Source organism: Schistocerca serialis, chromosome 3 (assembly GCF_023864345.2).
Source record: "Schistocerca serialis cubense isolate TAMUIC-IGC-003099 chromosome 3, iqSchSeri2.2, whole genome shotgun sequence".
NCBI lineage: Eukaryota > Metazoa > Arthropoda > Insecta > Orthoptera > Acrididae > Schistocerca > Schistocerca serialis.
In genome coordinates, this window is record NC_064640.1 from 1,007,741,708 (window position 1) to 1,007,761,250 (window position 19,543).

General features: G+C 41.0%; 1 protein-coding gene across 2 annotated transcripts in view; it reads left to right on the top strand.

The window, feature by feature from the left end:
- The window catches only part of LOC126471458 (uncharacterized), a 1,143,134-nt gene that overhangs the window by 1,111,908 nt on the left and 11,683 nt on the right, over positions 1 to 19,543 (top strand). For both annotated transcript variants that reach the window (XM_050099649.1, XM_050099650.1), the window contains exons 21-22: positions 2,620 to 2,744; positions 14,160 to 14,306. In XM_050099649.1, coding sequence (XP_049955606.1) covers positions 2,620 to 2,744; positions 14,160 to 14,306 — 272 coding nt within the window. The remainder of the gene's footprint in view (positions 1 to 2,619; positions 2,745 to 14,159; positions 14,307 to 19,543) is intronic.

The following is a 19,543-nucleotide window of genomic DNA, read 5'->3' on the forward strand; positions in this document are numbered from 1 at the left end:
CTTCCTCACTTTATACAAATAAAGTGCTCCAGTGTGTACTGAATACTATAAAAGTTGTGTTTGTTTACATGATAGCCATATTGTTTCCTGATCTTATGAAATTCCATTAACATATGTTATTCTGTATGTCAATTATTATTCCCAGTTGCATTATAGAATGATTAGTGTAATCTGAAAATCATGGCATAATTGCAAATATGTGTTCATGCAATGAAGTTACAGTGTATTTGGATGTACACCGTCTGTGTCTTCCACAAGGGCAAAGGACTGGGAGTAAGTGTGATGTAAGAATGGACTAGAATGTTGTCTAGATTGGATGGGTAGTAGAATGCCACTTTGGGATTGGTGGAAAGGATTGTGGGTAAGATGCTCTTCTTTTCTGGTCACAATGATAAATAGTTGAAGCCTTGGCAAAAGATATGATTCAGTTGTTCCAGTGTGGAATGAGACTGGGTCATGAAGCTGATTCCTGTGACTGATTGAGGGATTAGAGGCATGTGTGCATATCAAATGGGAAATCTCATGTGGAATAGGTTTGGAAAGTGGCAGGGAGCTAATGTTGTCATTGTAGATGCACCATCCATGGATGGCCACACCATATGGGAGTGACTTTTTAATGTGAAAGGGATGGCAGTTATCAAAATGATGGAATTGTTAATGGTTAATGGACTTGATATGGTTATTGGTTTGGACTGGAGTCATCAGGGCTGTGGAGATTAAAATCCAGGAAGGGTTGAGGAGGACCAGGTGAAGCAAATGGGAGAAAAAATGTTGAGGCTGTGGAGGAATGCAGAGAGTGTATCTTGATCCTGTGTCCATATCCTGAAGATGCCACCAATGAACCTAAATCAGTCAATGGATTTGGGATTTTAGGTGGCTAGGAAGGTTTCCTCTAAATGGGCCATAGACAGATTGGCATAGGATGATGCCATGTGGTTCTACCCTCGAAGAAGAAGTAGTTATGTGTGATGATGTAGTTAAGTAGGTGTGTATGGAGTGAGGTGGTGAGTTTGGAGACAGAAGGAACTTGGGAGAGGTAGCATTCAATAGTGGCAAGGTCATGGGCATGAGAGATGTTGAGGTATAGGAATGTGACACCAACTGAGATGAATAAGAGACTGAAGCAGTAAATCTCACCCTCTCAATCCACCTCTGTTTCTTCAGGTGCTGTGCACAACTTCCTTTGACTGCAGAAAAAACAAGCTCCCCAGTGTCACGTTCCTATCCTGTGTACCTGGCACCTGCCTCTCCCTACAGACCCTACTCGAACTTCTCTTCCACTGATCATCTGCTTTGTCCTTTGTCCACTCCACCCAGCACAACCCCTCACCCCCATAGAGGTGCAGTGCTGACACAAGTCACAATGAAGTTCACTGGGGCAATGTAACTGTATAGGTGTGTGAGTGGAGTGAGGAATGGATGGATTTGGGATGTGGTTCACATGTGTGCCAGCACACACTTGAATATAGCAGGGTCATGATGGGAGCTAAACAAAAATACTTTTTTTTTTCCTTGTGCATATCCACACCCAGTTAGTCATATAACTGATAAATAAGTGACCAATTGTCAGCATAATTTGAAGGCATCATACATCTATTCTGGAAATGAGATTACAACTGTCTAATTAGTTGGAGCATATAAGTTTATCTGAGCACAGTAATAGTTATGTCATCTTTTTACTAAATAATGTCAGTAATAATATAAACACACTGTTTATAATTTCAACATATTGAGTGTATATAAATAATTTCATGGATCCATTAACTTTATCTGAGTTTGTTGTTATGATGATACTGAAAATTCTGGATGAAATACAAACAACAGAATGAGTAGCAATAATCATATGGTTGGTTCCCTGGGTAGTATTTATGCACATAAATGAGAAATGGAACAAGATAGGCCAGCTTATTAACTTGCATTTTTCTTTTGAGCACACTCACAGAGATGGCCATATTCTCAATTGGACACATAGCCTACCAGTATTCATAAAGGTCTACACTGGCCATTTATAGATGAGTGGCTAGTTATTTACTTCTATTCAAGAAACTGTCAGTGATACTGCAGGAGTTAATTAGTACAAATAACTTCAAATTATCTTTAATTATTTTTCTGCTGTCTGTTATATATTTCACTTCCTTAGGTAATTAGTGACAGATAGTAAAAATAATTTATCCTACTATCTGTATTTGTGAATGTCACTGTCATTTTCAAATTGAAATAGACTGTTCATGACAAATTTCACTCAAAACATTTTGTTAAAATTCATAATTGTCATCACCGATACTGCATGATTCATACATTTATACCACATACATAATTCTAATTATTTTCTTTGTAATATTTATACATATTATAACAGTATAGAATTACTTCAAAAAAGTTATAGAACACAAATCTCTCATCTTCAGAGGTACACAGCTGTTTTTACCTTTCTTCATTTGTCCTATTATTGCTATGAAGCTTTGGTCAGTAGTCTTCTCAAAGCTGGTATTTCATTCAGTGCTACTAGAAACAGAAACATCAGATAACATCCAGGAAGATACAATACTGATGTTTCTGCCATTAAAAAATATTTTCTGCACAGTTACAAAATACTCATGCTTTTATTCATTGTTAAAGATCCTGGCGTCAGAATGTTGAAGCCTGGCTGCAAGATACAGAAAAAGATGTGAAGCAGAGTGAAGATCTGCGCAGAAGATCACGTAGGATTCAGAGTAACAGGCGATCACTCGAAGCAGATTCAGGTACTATGCACTAACTATACTACTTACTCATTTCATGTGTACAAGTAATAACAGAGCATTGCAATTTGACTGTAATTAATTTCTTTAACAGAAGAGCTGAACGTTAAAGTGTCCCTGTTATTTATAACATTTTTGATTCATTATCTCCATTTTCCATGGGTTACATTCATGACTTCTTTCTGTGATGGAGATCATTTTTTGGTATTTATTTATTCTTCCTCAGATCATTCAGCACAACAGTATAGGGCACCAGACATATTACAGAAAAAATATTACGTGGATAAGACATGTACAAAGTAGGATAGCAGTAGACCAAGGATAGGTCAGAAAGTTGGCCATGGCATTAATGCAACCATACCAACATTCACCCTAGCAACTTAGGAAAACCATGGAAGACTTCAGTCAGGATGGGAGGGCAGGGTAGAATGCCATTCTTCCCAAATGCGAGTTCAGTGCATTAAATTTGGCATACAACATGCACAAGAAGTACAAACAATGATATAACTAGAACACTTAAATGGATTTGCAAAAATAATGCATTCGCTCAAGAAATACATGGCTACACACTGGCCATTAACTCACTTGCAGTTTTGTTACATTCAGAGTTCTCAAACAAAATTTATTTCTCTTCATTCTTAAGGAATCTGTTTACATCCATTAATTCAATGTGGAGGTGGTCCTGTATTTTGACGTATCTATAACTTCCTTCTTTTGTTGCCACTGCAAGTTTAAGTTGTAGCAAAGACTGTCATAATTCCTGTTTGTAAATGTTACTATTTTCAATATGTGGCCTGTTGATAGCAAAAGCCGGCCGCTGTGGCTGAGTGGTTCTAGGTGCTTCAGTCCAGAACCATGCTGCTGCTATGGTCGCAGGTTCGAATCCTGCCTCGGGCATGGATGTGTGTGAAGTCCTTAGGTTAGTTAGGTTTAAGTAGTTCTAAGTCTAGGGGACTGATGACCTCAGATGTTAAGTCCCATACTGCTTAGAGCCATTTTTTTAGCAAAAAGCTTCATAAAAAGCACAATAGGAAGCAATTTTTAGTACCCTAGTTGCTCAAATATTTATCTATACTAGTTCTGAGAGTGTAAATCATACATTATTTCTATTAGCTATTTTTGTACAACAAATACTTTATGTAAGTGCAGAATTATTGTACAATATCATTTCCGGTATAATGAATGGAGGTATGCATAGTAGTTCAGTTTTTGTCATTTTGGTGACCTAAATCAGCTTTCACACACACATCAAAAACAGTTGAACTTACAGGGGGTGGACAAAAATATGGAAACACCAAAAACACAATATATTACCATGCTTAATATAGTGCAGGAAACTTGTCATTCAAAACAGCTTCCACTCATCTCAGAATAGATAAGTACAGGTTCTATATGGTTTTCGAGGAAATCTTATATCATTCTTCCTACTAAATGGTGGCAAGTCCAACTAATGATGACAAAGGTGGATTGTGATTGTGTACCCCTCTCTCCAAAGCTGACCACAAATGCTCAATAATATTGTGATATGGTGATTGTGGTGACCAGAGGAGATGCAAAAATTCACCCTTGTGCTCACAAAACCAGTCCTGGATAATGTGAGCTGTGTGATCAAGGGCCCTGTCAGCTTGGAACACAGCATCACCACCAGGGAACAAACATCGTGCCATAGGATGAATCTGTTGAGCCAAAGTAGTCACATAATCCTTGGCAGTAAGTGATAGTGCAGAGTAACCATGGGGCCCCATGAAATACTCTGATATGGTTGCCCAAATCTTCACCGAACCCCCACCGTCTTTCACTCTTGGGATGTAAACTATACCAGAAGTTGCCAGTGTGAAACAAGACCAAATGACATTCTTCCTTTGCCCAATTGCCCAGGTTTTATGGCTTTGGCACTATGTTTACCTTTCATTGGCATTTGCATCAGTGATGAGTAGTTTTGAAACTCCAGCTCCTCCTGCAGTTCTCAACTTCTGGATCTTCCTTCATGTTGTTTTGTTGCTGACAGGGTTTGCGATAGTGACAGTCACTTCTGCAGTGACTTTTGGAGCTGTTGTCCTCTTATTTTTCATCACAATCCTCATGAATGACCATCCATCATGATCACTAAATACACACTGTCATCTGAGTTGTGACTTAGCAGATGACATTTTTCCGCTTTCCCTGTATGTTTCATAGTGTGCCTCTTGAAGCATCAAACACTTTTGCTGTTTTCATTACAGAAGCACCCATCATACGAGCACCAACAATGTGTTCAGATTCAAATGCACTGAGCGCTGACATAACAGACTCACAACTACACAGAACACTGTTCTGACCACAGCTGACACTTGTAACATATAGAGAACAATGCATGGATGCAGGCATCTGTGTTTACACTCAAGCATGCATTTCTCATGATGTTTCCATATTTCTGTCCACCTCCTGCAAAACCAAAAAATTTTGGGCTATCTACTTGTATTATTATGTTTTGTAAACACCTGCTACATTTACATGATTGTATTATGTTTTCTTTAAAACTGCTTATCTGATGTTTGTGTCTATGTCTTCTCTTGAGTAATTCTGTACATGCAACAGATCATTGTATACAATTTAACAACTAAAAGTTAAAGCAGTCATGAAACTGAAGGTTTGTTTGAACACAACAATGCTTCTCTCTCTCTCTCTCTCTCTCTCCCTTTCTCTCTGACAAACATGCATACATGCACGCACGCGCTCGTGCACACACACACACACACAACACACACACACACACACACACACACACACGCGCACACACACACACAAGAAAACATAAAAACATAAACTGTTTGAAAATTATCTGCATCACTTCATGACATATATAGTTTGTATTTTTTAACATTAAAAACCTCTTTCTCAATACAATTTTTCACCACAGGAAATTCCCATGTACAGGCACGTGTGTCATGGAGGTAAATATAAACTTGTGTTGTCAGTGCCAGTCAGGAGGGCACGGGGGGGGGGGGGGGGGGGGGGGAATATAAGTTTTGTACCCAGTTCAGTCTACCAACATGGCTTAAAGTGTCATTTCAAACTTAGACCATGCGTGCATTGTCACTTTATGGCAAGAAAGGTTGGCAGCACAAGAAGTCACCTGCTGAATTGATATACACTACAGTGACCTCTTTCAAACATTGGGCCACTATTGCTAGCAACAAAACATTGAAGATCTGTCTCACAGTAGTCACTGGCAGTTGACAATACTAGCTGATGACCACCACATACAAATTGGGGTTCATAGGCACCCTAGGAAGAATGCAGCAGAATTATAATGTAACGGGGAGGGCTGCATCAACTCATTCAGTATGCTCTATCTACAAATGATTAATTTGGCCTTCAGACCTTCATTACAAAAAGTAATACAAATCTCCCAGCACAATGATATACAAAGAAGGTATGAAAGGGAACATTTGAAGTGAAATCTAGATCAATGATGTAAGGTTCTCTTCACGAACAAATGCAGGATTTCTCTCACATCTGTTGATCATAGCAGAAGAATATGGAAGTGGTCAGGTACAAATACATATCTCAAGCATTCAGTTCTATGGGTTCAGTAGGAAAGTATGTTAGTCATGTTTTGGGCCAGTATCTTGTACAGATGTCAGGTGCATTTCATCATCATCAAGGGTGATTTGTGGGCTGTGTAGTGCCTGAACAAGATTCTCCAACCTAATACCCAGCCTGAAATCAACATTTCCATGATAGATTCATCTTTCAAGATGGTAGTAAATGAGCATACCTTGACCACCTCGTGAACACCTTCCTCCAGGAGACTTGAATCTATCAAATGGAGACTGTGGTACCTGCTGACGTGAATCAAATTGACCATGCTGGGGACAAGTTGAAATTTGCATTTTATGTAGATGCAGGAATGCTCTTCGCATACTAGATGATTGGAAGAGGCCTTCCGTGAATGAGAGGAGTAGAGTTAAGCAGCAATACTTCTCCAACTTGAGAAAAGCATCCCAACCATGATACAAGCATGTTACACCACAAAGGGTGAAGCAGCAGTGTATTGATTTCACAGATGTGTACTTTCAGACTACCTTTACTTTTGCTATTTTTTGTTTTTATTTCACAGTATGATGTGTTTCTTGTTTAGAAGTTCCCATTAAAAATTCTAGGACTTGTAGAGGGGAGTGAGTACATAATATTCTGAATGGGAACCCATGCCCAGAAACATACTGTTCCCATTCTATGATGGTTTCAGTTCAGATGTGTAACACGTCCAGATCTGCTGATGGAAAGAGAAAAGTCACAGAGTTACTTGTCCTGGTATGCAATAGGGCAGACAGGATGACGCGTGCTATGTCACATGGCCACCTGATGTCATTCAATGCCTGCCGTGTCGTGAGACCTATTCAATGCCTTCAATTGAATAAACAAGGTTTTTGGAATACACACACATGCTCCTTGTGTATGGCAAAGCTCAAGATAACACAAGAGCTTCTCATTGACTGTATCACGAATCTTTTCTGCAATGTAGCACACCATCGCACAACCTTTTTGTCCAAGTTATGCATCAGCTCTGAGAAACAGAGCAATGCCGCCTGCTTAAATTTGAAGACAATGTACTGCACAGTGTTGAAAATAAGTCATCAATGAATATTTGAACAATACTTTGTTCAATGGTTGTTAGTCACAGTATCATCTGGGATGTTTTGCATGAGCAACAATTACATCTGTACCAGTTACAAAGGGTACACGCTACGGGTCCAGCTTATTTTCCACAATGCATTGCCTACTGCACATTGTTCCTGCACTGCTGCATCAATACACCACTGTTTCCACTCAGTTTCTGTTCACAGATGAATGTTAAGTTCACTAGGGACAGCCATGTCTCAGCAGACAAAAACCTTCATGCCATGCATCTTCAGAGATATCAGCACCGGTTTGGTATTAATGAGTGGGCAGGTATTCTGGATGGTCATGTGATTGGGCTTTACCTCCTTCCACTCAAACTGACTGATCCTGCATACTTGATCTTCCTACAGAGTGTATTACACCCATTCTTGGAAGCTGTGTCACTTAATGACCATCAGGAAATGTGGTTTCAGCATGATGACGCACCATCTCACTTCTCACGTGCGGTTCGGAGAAATCTCAACAGATGATATCTACATCTACATCTACATGACTACTCTGCAATTCACATTTAAGTGCTTGGCAGAGGGTTCATCGAACCACAATCATACTATCTCTCTACCATTCCACTCCCGAACAGCGCGCGGGAAAAATGAACGCTTAAACCTTTCTGTTCGAGCTCTGATTTCTCTTATTTTATTTTGATGGTCATTCCTACCTATGTAGGTTGGGCTCAACAAAATATTTTCACATTCGGAAGAGAAAATTGGTGACTGAAATTTCGTAAATAGATCTCGCCACAACGAAAAACGTCTTTGCTGTAATGACTTCCATCCCAACTCGCGTATCATATTTGCCACACTCTCTCCCCTATTACATGATAATACAAAATGAGCTACCCTTTTTTGCACCCTTTCGATGTCCTCCGTCAATCCCACCTGGTAAGGATCCCACACAGCACAGCAATATTCTAACAGAGGATGAACGAGTGTAGTGTAAGCTGTCTCTTTAGTGGACTTGTTGCATCTTCTAAGTGTCCTGCCAATGAAACGCAACCTTTGGCTCGCCTTCCCCACAGTGTTATCTATGTGGTCTTTCCAACTTAAGTTGTTCGTAATTTTAACATCCAGATACTTAGTTGAATTGACAGCCTTGAGAATTGTACTATTTATCAAGTAATCGAATTCCAACGGATTTCTTTTGGAACTCATGTGGATCACCTCACACTTTTCGTTATTTAGCATCAACTGCCACCTGCCACACCATACAGCAATCTTTTCTAAATCGCTTTGCAACTGATACTGGTCTTCGGATGACCTTACTAGACGCTAAATTACAGCATCATCTGCGAACAACCTAAGAGAACTGCTCAGATTGTCACCCAGGTCATTTATATACACTCCTGGAAATGGAAAAAAGAACACATTGACACCGGTGTGTCAGACCCACCATACTTGCTCCGGACACTGCGAGAGGGCTGTACAAGCAATGATCACACGCACGGCACAGCGGACACACCAGGAACCGCGGTGTTGGCCGTCGAATGGCGCTAGCTGCGCAGCATTTGTGCACCGCCGCCGTCAGTGTCAGCCAGTTTGCCGTGGCATACGGAGCTCCATCGCAGTCTTTAACACTGGTAGCATGCCGCGACAGCGTGGACGTGAACCGTATGTGCAGTTGACGGACTTTGAGCGAGGGCGTATAGTGGGCATGCGGGAGGCCGGGTGGACGTACCGCCGAATTGCTCAACACGTGGGGCGTGAGGTCTCCACAGTACATCGATGTTGTCGCCAGTGGTCGGCGGAAGGTGCACGTGCCCATCGACCTGGGACTGGACCGCAGCGACGCACGGATGCACGCCAAGACCGTAGGATCCTACGCAGTGCCATAGGGGACCGCACCGCCACTTCCCAGCAAATTAGGGCCACTGTTGCTCCTGGGGTATCGGCGAGGACCATTCACAACCATCTCCATGAAGCTGGGCTACGGTCCTGCACACCGTTAGGCCGTCTTCCGCTCATGCCCCAACATCGTGCAGCCCGCCTCCAGTGGTGTCGCGACAGGCGTGAATGGAGGGACGAATGGAGACGTGTCGTCTTCAGCGATGAGAGTCGCTTCTGCCTTGGTGCCAATGATGGTCGTATGCGTGTTTGGCGCCGTGCAGGTGAGCGCCACAATCACGACTGCATACGACCGAGGCACACAGGGCCAACACCCGGCATCATGGTGTGGGGAGCGATCTCCTACACTGGCCGTACACTACTGGTGATCGTCAAGGGGACACTGAATAGTGCATGGTACATCCAAACCGTCATCGAACCCATCGTTCTACCATCCCTAGACCGGCAAGGGAACTTGCTGTTCCAACAGGACAATGCACGTCCGCATGTATCCCGTGCCACCCAACGTGCTCTAGAAGGTATAAGTCAACTACCCTGGCCAGCAAGATCTCCGGATCTGTCCCCCATTGAGCATGTTTGGGACTGGATGAAGCGTCGTCTCACGTGGTCTGCACGTCCAGCACGAACGCTGGTCCAACTGAGGCGCCAGATGGAAATGGAATGGCAAGCCGTTCCACAGGACTACATCCAGCATCTCTACGATCGTCTCCATGGGAGAACAGCAGCCTGCATTGCTGCGAAAGGTGGATATACACTGTACTAGTGCCGACATTGTGCATGCTCTGTTGCCTGTGTCTATGTGCCTGTGGTTCTGTCAGTGTGATCATGTGATGTATCTGACCCCAGGAATGTGTCAATAAAGTTTCCCCTTCCTGGGACAATGAATTCACGGTGTTCTTATTTCAATTTCCAGGAGTGTATATTAGGAACAGCAGAGGTCCCAGGACGCTTCCCTGGGGAACACCTGATATCACTTCAGTTTTACTCGATGATTTGCCATCTATTACTACGAACTACGACCTTCCTGACAGGAAATCATGAATCCAGTTGCACAACTGAGACGATACCCCATAGGCCCGCAGCTTGATTAGAAGTCGCTTGTGAGGAACGGTGTCAAAAGCTTTCCGGAAATCTAGAAATACGGAATCAACTTGAGATCCCCTGTCGATAGCGGCCATTACTTTGTGCGAATAAAGAGCTAGCTGCGTTGCACAAGAACGATGTTTTCTGAAACCATGCTGATTATGTATGAATAGATCGTTCCCTTCAAGGTGATTCATAATGTTTGAATACAGTATATGCTCCAAGACCCTACTGCAAACCGACATTAATGATATAGGTCTGTAGTTAGATGGATTACTCCTGCTACCCTTCTTAAACACTGGTGCGACCTGCGCAATTTTCCAATCTGTAGGTACAGGTCTATCGGTGAGCGAGCGGTTGTATATGATTGCTAAGTAGGGAGCTATTTTATCAGTGTAATCTGAAAGGAACCTAATCGGTATACAATCTGGACCTGAAGACTTGGCAGTATCAAGCGATTTGAGTTGCTTCGCAACCCCTAAGGTATCTACTTCTAAGAAACTCATGCAAGCAGCTGTTCGTGTTTCAAATTCTGGAATATTCCAATCATCTTCCCTGGTGAAGGAATTTAGGAAAACTGCGTTCAATAACTCTGCTTTAGCGGCACAGTCGTCGGTAACAGTACCATCGGCACTGCGCAGTGAAGGTATTGACTGCGTCTTGCCACTTGTGTACTTTACATACGACCAGAATTTCTTAGGATTTTCTACAAAATTTCAAGACAATGTTTCGTTGTGGAACCTATCAAAGGCATCTCGCATTGAAGTCTGTGCCAAATTTCGCACGTCTGTAAATTTGAGCCAGTCTTCGGGATTTCGCGCTCTTCTGAACTTTGCATGCTTTTTCCGTTGCCTCTGCAACAACGTTCGGACCTGTTTTGTGTACCACGGGGGATCAGTTCCATCTCTTACCAATTTATGAGGTATGAATCTCTCAATTGCTGTTGCTACTATATCTTTGAATTTGAGCCACATCTCGTCTACATTTGCATAGTCAGTTTGGAAGGAATGGAGATTGTCTCTTAGGAAGGCTTCTAGTGACACTTTATCCGCTTTTTTAAATAAAATTATTTTGCGTTTGTTTCTGGTGGATTTGGGAGAAACGGTATTGAGCCTAGCTACAACGACCTTGTGATCACTAATCCCCGTATCAGTCATGATGCTCTCTATCAGCTCTGGATTGTTTGTGGCTAAGAGGTCAAGTTTGTTTTCGCAACCATTTACAGTTTGCGTGGGTTCGTGGACTAACTGCTCGAAATAATTTTCAGAGAAAGCATTTAGGACAATCTTGGAAGACTGACAGACACAAACACTCTACCACCAATTCTGCCTAATCTATCTTTCCTGAACACCGTCTGAGACTTCGTAAAAATTTCTGCAGAACTTATATCAGGCTTTAGTCAGCTTTCTGTACCTATAACAATTTCAGCTTTTGTGCTTTCTATTAGCGCTTGAAGCTCAGGGACTTTCCCAGCCCAACTACAACAATTTACAACTACAATTCCGACTGTTCCTTGATCCAAGCACGTCCTGTATTTGCCATGCACCCTTTGAGATTTCAGCCCACCCCGTACCTTCCCGAGGCCTTCTAACCTAAAAAACCACCCAGTCCACGCCACACAGCCTCCGCTACCCGTGTAGCCGCCAGCTGAGTGTAGTGAACTCCTGACCTATTCAGCGGAACCCGAAACCCCACCACCCTATGGCGCAAGTCAAGGAATCTGCAGCCAACATGGTCGCAAAACCGTCTGAGCCTCTGATTCAGACCCTCCACCCGGCTCTGCACCAAAGGTCCGCAGTCGGTTCTGTCAACGATGCTGCAGATGGTGAGCTCTGCCTTCATCTCGTAAGCAAGACCGGCAGCCTTCACCAAATCAGATAGCCGCTGGAATATAGAGAGAATTTCCTCAGATCCAAAGCGACACACGTCATTAGTGCCGACATGTGCCACCACCTGCAGCTGGCTGCACCCTGTGCTCTTCATGGCATCCGGAAGGACCCTTTCCACATCAGGAATGACTCCACCCAGAATGCACACGGAGTGCACACTGGATTTCTTCCCCTCCTTAGCAGCCATATCCCTAAGGGGCCCCATTACTCACCTAACATTGGAGCTCCCAACTACCAATAAGCCCACCCTCTGTGATTGCCTGGACCTTAAAGGCTGAGAATCATCCTCTGAAACAGGGCAGGCAGCTGCATCTGGCTCAGTCAGAGACAGTGCCTGAAACCTGTTTGTCAGATGAACCGGGGAGGCTTTCTGATCAGCCTCTGGGGACATCTTTTGCTGCCTGCCACACCTTGGAACAACCTCCCAATCAACCACAGGCGATGGCTCAGCCCCACTGCGGCCAGCAACTGGGGCAACCACAGCAGTAGACTGATCTGGGGACAGACGGGACGAGGTTGACATCCCTGCGATACCCAAGTCCGGCTCCCCACGGTGGTGCCCATTGGCAACAGCCTCAAACCGCACGACCGAAGTCAGCGCCGCTTGCATCTGTGAGCGAAGGGATGCCAACTCAGCCCTCATCCGAACACAGCAATCACAGTCCCTGTCCATTCTAATCGATGTTGAACAACAGTTACTGACACTCGAGTCCGTGCCTAGATAACGCAAGGGAAACACGCAAAGAAAGTATTAACTAACCTGTACAATGCCTAACGACTGCGCTACAATCTGCCTGAATTTACGATTACAGTAGCTAAAACTCGAAATTACACCTCCTATATGAAACTCACACGCAATTTAAGTAAGAATCTACGAAGTAAACACTAAAGCACAATGCTACAACTCTCAAATACTATAATATGACCGCAATTTATGAATTCAACAATGCAAGTACCCAAAAACATGCAAAGAAATTAAGAACTAAACTATGTAACAAATAAGTAAGCTAGGGGTATACGACTTGCTGCTGCAGCTGCTTCTCCAACGGCGACAGGGAGATGGAAGATGGATAGGCCTATGTAGTCGAACTGCATGACCTTTGCATTTAACTCGTATGGACTCCTTGTGGGGTCATATGCAAAGTTTAATGTACGAGACTCCTGTAGAGACAAAGGGAGGTCTGCTGGCACAAGTTCTGGCCACTGCACTAGAAACTGAAGAGACATCAGGTTGCATGGCAAGTGTGTACCAGAACATGCTTCGTAGGTATAATGTCTGTAGCAATGTTAGTGGTCGCAACATTGAGCCGGTGTTGTAATGCATCAGCGCTGTTGTGTATGTACAGTATGCTAGGTTCTTTTTTGTTTCAGACAAATATAAACACGTAATGTTTAAGTGTTAATACAAAAAAATGTGCTTAAGTGATAAATGGATATTTCATTATGTTTCCTTTTGAACTGTTACCTGATAACAGTACTGCATCATACCTAATTCAGTTTCTCAAGCAGAAGTGGATGAGTTAAACATCTGAACTGAAACAGTCATAGAATGGAAACAGTACATTTCCAGACATGGGTTCCTAGGTTCCTGTTCAAAGTATTATGTACTTTCCCGCCTCTACAAATCCCACAAGTTTGTAACAGGAATTTCTGAACCTCCTGTATATGAGACTTATTCTTTTGTTCCTTGCTCCCTTTGAATCTAAGCCCATATTTGTACACAGATACCTAGTTGGGCAAGAACTTTTTTGAGCAGTTTATTTGCTATTCTCTCTCTCTCTCTCTCTCTCTCTCTCTCTCTCTCTCTCTCTCTCTCTCTCTCTCTTTTTCTCTCTCTTGGAGACCTGCTATGACATGTATTTTACATTACACAATAAAATTACAAGAAAATTATGTATTCCTGATCTTGAAGAATAAAAGTAATGCTGTTCTTTCCCTAGAGAGTGAAGGGCGTGGAAGTACTCTTGATACCTTACCAGAAGAAAAAGCAACTCTTGGAAAAACTACTAACTATAAGAGAGTGTATCCTGACTGGAGGCCTACTATAGAAAAAACTGATGTTGTTGGAGCTATGGAAGCCATTGAAGGTAAACATTCTTACACTTCCTTCCGCAGTGCCACATTTGATAATATTTAGCAATAAGAAGATTTTCACAATAAAGTTTATAGTTTTAAAACACATTCTCTTAATATTTATCAGTATACAAAAGCCCAACAAAACATATAATTTTCAGAAACATATTTCAACTTATTTTATAATCAAAGCGTGATAAGTGGGTATAAGACTTGATGGAATTTTCTTCTGAAGTGAATGGAAAATAACTAATTCTTAAATATAACTTTCAGGAAATCAGACAATAATATTTATCTGTTCTACATTTCATTATAGTACACCAGAATTAAATAATTCTAATCGAATCTGTCCTGTAAAGCATGACAGCATATAACAATGCAAATCTGAATTTGTTTTGATAATTCATCTTGCTTCATAAAACACAAATTCAAAATTAAATTAAAACCTTACTCACATAATCACAACCAGACCTGCCTTTATGCCTTTAGTGTGCCACTCAGCACAATAGATAATTTTAAAAATGTAAAGAAATAAGCATAAGAATAAGATTCTGAATTACTGTCCACTGAATGTAGAAGACAAAAACAATGGAAACTCTTTGCTAGGTACATTTATGTATGCTGCTAAGTCAGACAGCTTGTAACTGTGTGTGGGCCAATTTCTGCAGGATGAAGTAGGGTCAGAATACCAGGTCCCAAGTTTTTTCTAACCTTGTCCTGGACTTGGACAGGTTACAGAGGATTTAGGTTCACTATGTAGAGGCTTTACTAAGGAAGATACCATGGTTATTGTGGGTGGGCCGGGCAACAGTATTGACAGAGATCCGGGGTACAGCATAGAGTGTGACCTGGCAAAGATTGCATCAACATCGAGTCATACCAGTGTTTGGTTTGTGTCGGTTCTGGAGCGCCACGACCGACCTCATTTGAGCTCTTCTGTCAGGAGAGTTAATTTGGAGTTGGAACGGCTACTTGGATCTGGCGCAGGGTCACACATTGGTGTGGTTCCTGTTGATTCACTCTGTAGGTGGGACTATACTAGACACGGCCTAAACCTCAACAAGAAAGGGAAGGGTAAACTGGCTGGACTGATAGCAGGAAATTCAAATGGGGGAGGAACTACATCTCATGGTGGAAACTCTTTTTTAGTGTAAGATCAGTGTCCAGTGGGAAACTCAGCCAGGCAAATACTAAAGATGTTAAAAAAGTTCAAGATACTCACAAAAGTAAAGTGAAAAGCAATGTTAGTATATTTCATCAAAATATTGGGGGACTGAAGAATAAAATTGATGAGCTTCTGCTTTGTTTAGAAGATATAGAAACTGAGAATGTAATAGATGTACTATGCCTGTCTGAGCATCACATTGTCACTGATATGCAAAAGGTTAGCATCAATGGATACAAATTAGCTGCACAGGTAAGTAGAGATAATATGATGAGAGGAGGAGTTGCCATATACGTCAAAAGCTTCCACAGTGTAAAAAATTTAGAAACTAAAACATTTTGTGTAGAGCAATATATGGAAGCATGTGCCACCGAACTTAAACTAAATGATGGCACTTTCATAATTGTAACAGTGTATAGGTCCCCCTCAGGGAATTTCCAGCTATTTCTAGAAAACTTGGATGCTTTGCTGTGCTATCTGTCAGACAGGGGGAAGCAAATTATCATTTGTGGGGATTTCAATGTTGATTCCCTGAAAGAGTGTAATAGGAAGAATGACCTTGTAGTATTACTCAGTTCTTTCAATTTCAGCTCCGTCATTGATTTTCCTACTTGGATAACAAAGAACAGCAGTACATTGATAGATAACTTTTTTATAGACCAAGATAAGTTTAAAGACATAAATGCTTATCCTGTTGAGAATGGTCTTTCAGATTATGGTGCACAGCTAGTTACAGTACATGACATAGCTCCATGTAGTATATCAAATCAGACTTTCAAAGCAGTGCATTCAATTAACAATATAAATATTGCAAACTTTAGGGAAAGCTTACAGCAGCTAGACTGGGGTAAAGTGTATAAGGAACCCGATGTAAACTTTAAATATAACTTATTTCACGATACATTTTTAAGGGTATTTCAAAATTGTTTTCCCAAGAAAATAGTTAAACATAATTCCGAGAAAACATACAAAAAACCTTGGCTAACTAAAGGAATAAGCATATCTTGCAACCGTAAAAGAGAACTGTATCTAACAGCAAGAGGGAGTACTGACCCCCAAAATTGTTCAATATTATAAAAACTATTGTGCGGTACTAAGAAAAGTTATTAAAAAGTCCAGAAGCATGTTTATCATGTCTGAGATCAGTAACTCTGATAATAAAATTAAAGCAATTTGGAATATTATTGAAAGGGAAACAGGACAACCAAGAGCACAGGAAGACTTTAGTGCCATAAAACTGAATGACAAGTGTACTAACAAACAATCAGAAATTGTAAATATTTTCAATAATCATTTTTCAAATGTTGTGGAGAAAATAGGATCTAGATCTTCACTAGAAGAGGCAAGGCTACTAATACCTGTGCAGTTTGAAACAACTGTAATTCCACCAACCTCTCCCTCTGAAATCAGTAAAATAATAAACTCACTGAAAAGTAAAAGCTCTTACGGAATTGATGGCATTTCCATCAAGGTACTTAAAGCTTGTTCCCCACAGATAAGTAGGATTCTCAGCCACGTATGTAATAGCTCTTTGGAGCAGGGTGTTTTCCCCGATAGACTGAAATATGCCATTGTAAAACCATTGCATAAAAAGGGGGATATGTTGGATGTCAACAACTACCGTCCAATCTCTCTTCTGACAGCTCTATCAAAAATTGTGAAGAAAGTAATGTATTCAAGAGTCATCATCATCATCATCATCAGTTATCTGCTATATTAGCAGGTCCTTGGCCTCTCCATTTTCTGCAATCCATTGCTTCCTTCTTAAGGCTGCTGTATGTTGTACCGTCCATCATGTCATCCAGTATCTGGAATCTCTTCCTTCCTTGCTTCCTTTTCCCTTCTACATAACCTTCTAAAACTGTTTTTATCAGTCCGTCATTCTTTCTTAATATATGCCCAATCCAATTTCTTTTTCTTCTCTTTATTACATCTAGTAACTGTCTTTTCTCTCCCACTCTTCTCAGTACCTCTTCATTTTTTACTCTGTCCATCCAACTTATTCTTTCCATCTTCCGCCATGTCCAGATCTCAAAAGCCTCCAGCCTTTCTCTGTCTTTTTTCCTCATAGTCCATGTTTCAGCGCCATACAGAAGAACACTCCATACAAGACATTTTATGAGTCTCTTTCTGAGTTCTCTGTCCAGACCGCTGCAGAAGATTCTCCTTTTCTTATAAAACGCCTCTTTTGCCATTGCTATCCTTGTTTTAATTTCTGTGGTGCACTTCCAGTCGGTGTCTATCCTGCTTCCAAGATACTTAAAATTTTGCACCTGTTCTAGTGTTTCTCCATTCAGCACAATTTTTATTTCCTTATTTCCTCCTATTGCCAATACTTTTGTTTTATTTGTGTTAATTTTCATTCCATATTTTTTTCCGTTAGTTGCAATGGTGTCCACCAAACCGTGTAATTCTTTTTCCCCTGTGGCTAGAAGGACCATGTCATCAGCAAATCTCAAGCACCCTACTCTTCTTCCTCCAATTTCTACTCCTTTGTCATCTAATGAGCATTGGTCAATCATATTTTCCAAGTACAGGTTGAAAAGAGTATGTGATAAACAGCATCCTTGTCTTACTCCTTTCCCTGGTCTGATCCAGTCTGTACTTTCTCCTCTCACTTTAACTGAAACTTTTTGATTAAGGTATAATCAGTTTATAAGTCTTCTGTTTTTTCAGTCCACTCTCTTTTCCCTCATAATAGTCGCCAGCTTGTCCCAAACCACATTGTCAAATGCCTTTTCTAAATCGATGAAGCACATATATAGGTCTCATATATAGCACATGAAGAGTAGCCTCCCATATTTGTAAAAATAAAGTACTAACAAAATGTCAGTTTGGTTTTCAGAAAGGCTTTTCAACAGAAACTGCTATATACGCTTTCACTGATCAAATATTAAATGCTCTGAATAACTGGACATCACCTATTGGTATTTTTTGTGATCTCTCAAAGGCCTTTGATTGTGTAAATCATGGAATTCTTTTAGATAAGCTAAATCATTATGGTTTGAGGGGGGCAGTGCACAAATGGTTTAATTCATACTTAACTGGAAGAATGCAGAAAGTTGAAATAAGTGGTTCATGTAATGTTAAAACAACAGCTGATTCCTCAAACTGGGGGGCTATCAAGTACGGGTTCCCACAGGGTTCGGTCTTAGGTCCTTTACTGTTCTTGATATACATTAATGACTTACCACCCCACATTGATGAAGATGCAAAGTTAGTTCTTTTTGCTGATGATACAAGTATAGTAATAACATCCAAAAACCAAGAACTAAGTGATGTAATTGTAAATGATGTTTTTCACAAAATTATTAAGTGGTTCTCAGCAAACGGACTCTCTTTAAATTTTGATAAAACCCAGTATATACAGTTCCGTACTGTAAATGGCACAACTCCAGTAATAAATATAGACTTTGAACAGAAGTCTGTAGCTAAGGTAGAATTTTCAAAATTTTTAGGTGTGTCCATTGATGAGAGGTTAAACTGGAAGCAACACATTGATGGTCTGCTGAATCATCTGAGTTCAGCTACATATGCTATTAGGGTTATTGCAAATTTTGGTGATAAGAATCTCAGTAAATTAGCTTACTATGTCTACATTCATTCACTGCTTTCGTATGGCATCATATTGTGGGGTAATTCATCATTGAGTAGAAAAGTATTCATTGCTCAAAAACGTGTAATCAGAATAATTGCTGGAGCCCACCCACGGTCATCCTGCAGACATCTATTTAAGGATCTAGAGATCCTCACAGTAACCTCACAGTATACATATTCACTTATGAAATTTGTTGTTAATAATCCAACCCAGTTCAAAAGTAATAGCAGTGTGCATAGCTATAACACCAGGAGAAAGGATGATCTTCAATATGCAGGGTTAAATCTGACTTTGGCACAGAAAGGGGTAAATTATGCTGCCACAAAAGCCTTTGGTCACCTACCAAACAGCATCAAAAGCCTGACAGATAGCCAACTAACATTTGAAAATAAATTAAAAGAATTTCTAGATGACAACTCCTTCTACTCATTGGCTGAATTTTTAGATATAAATTAAGGGAAAAAAAACAACTACTTAAACATTAGTGT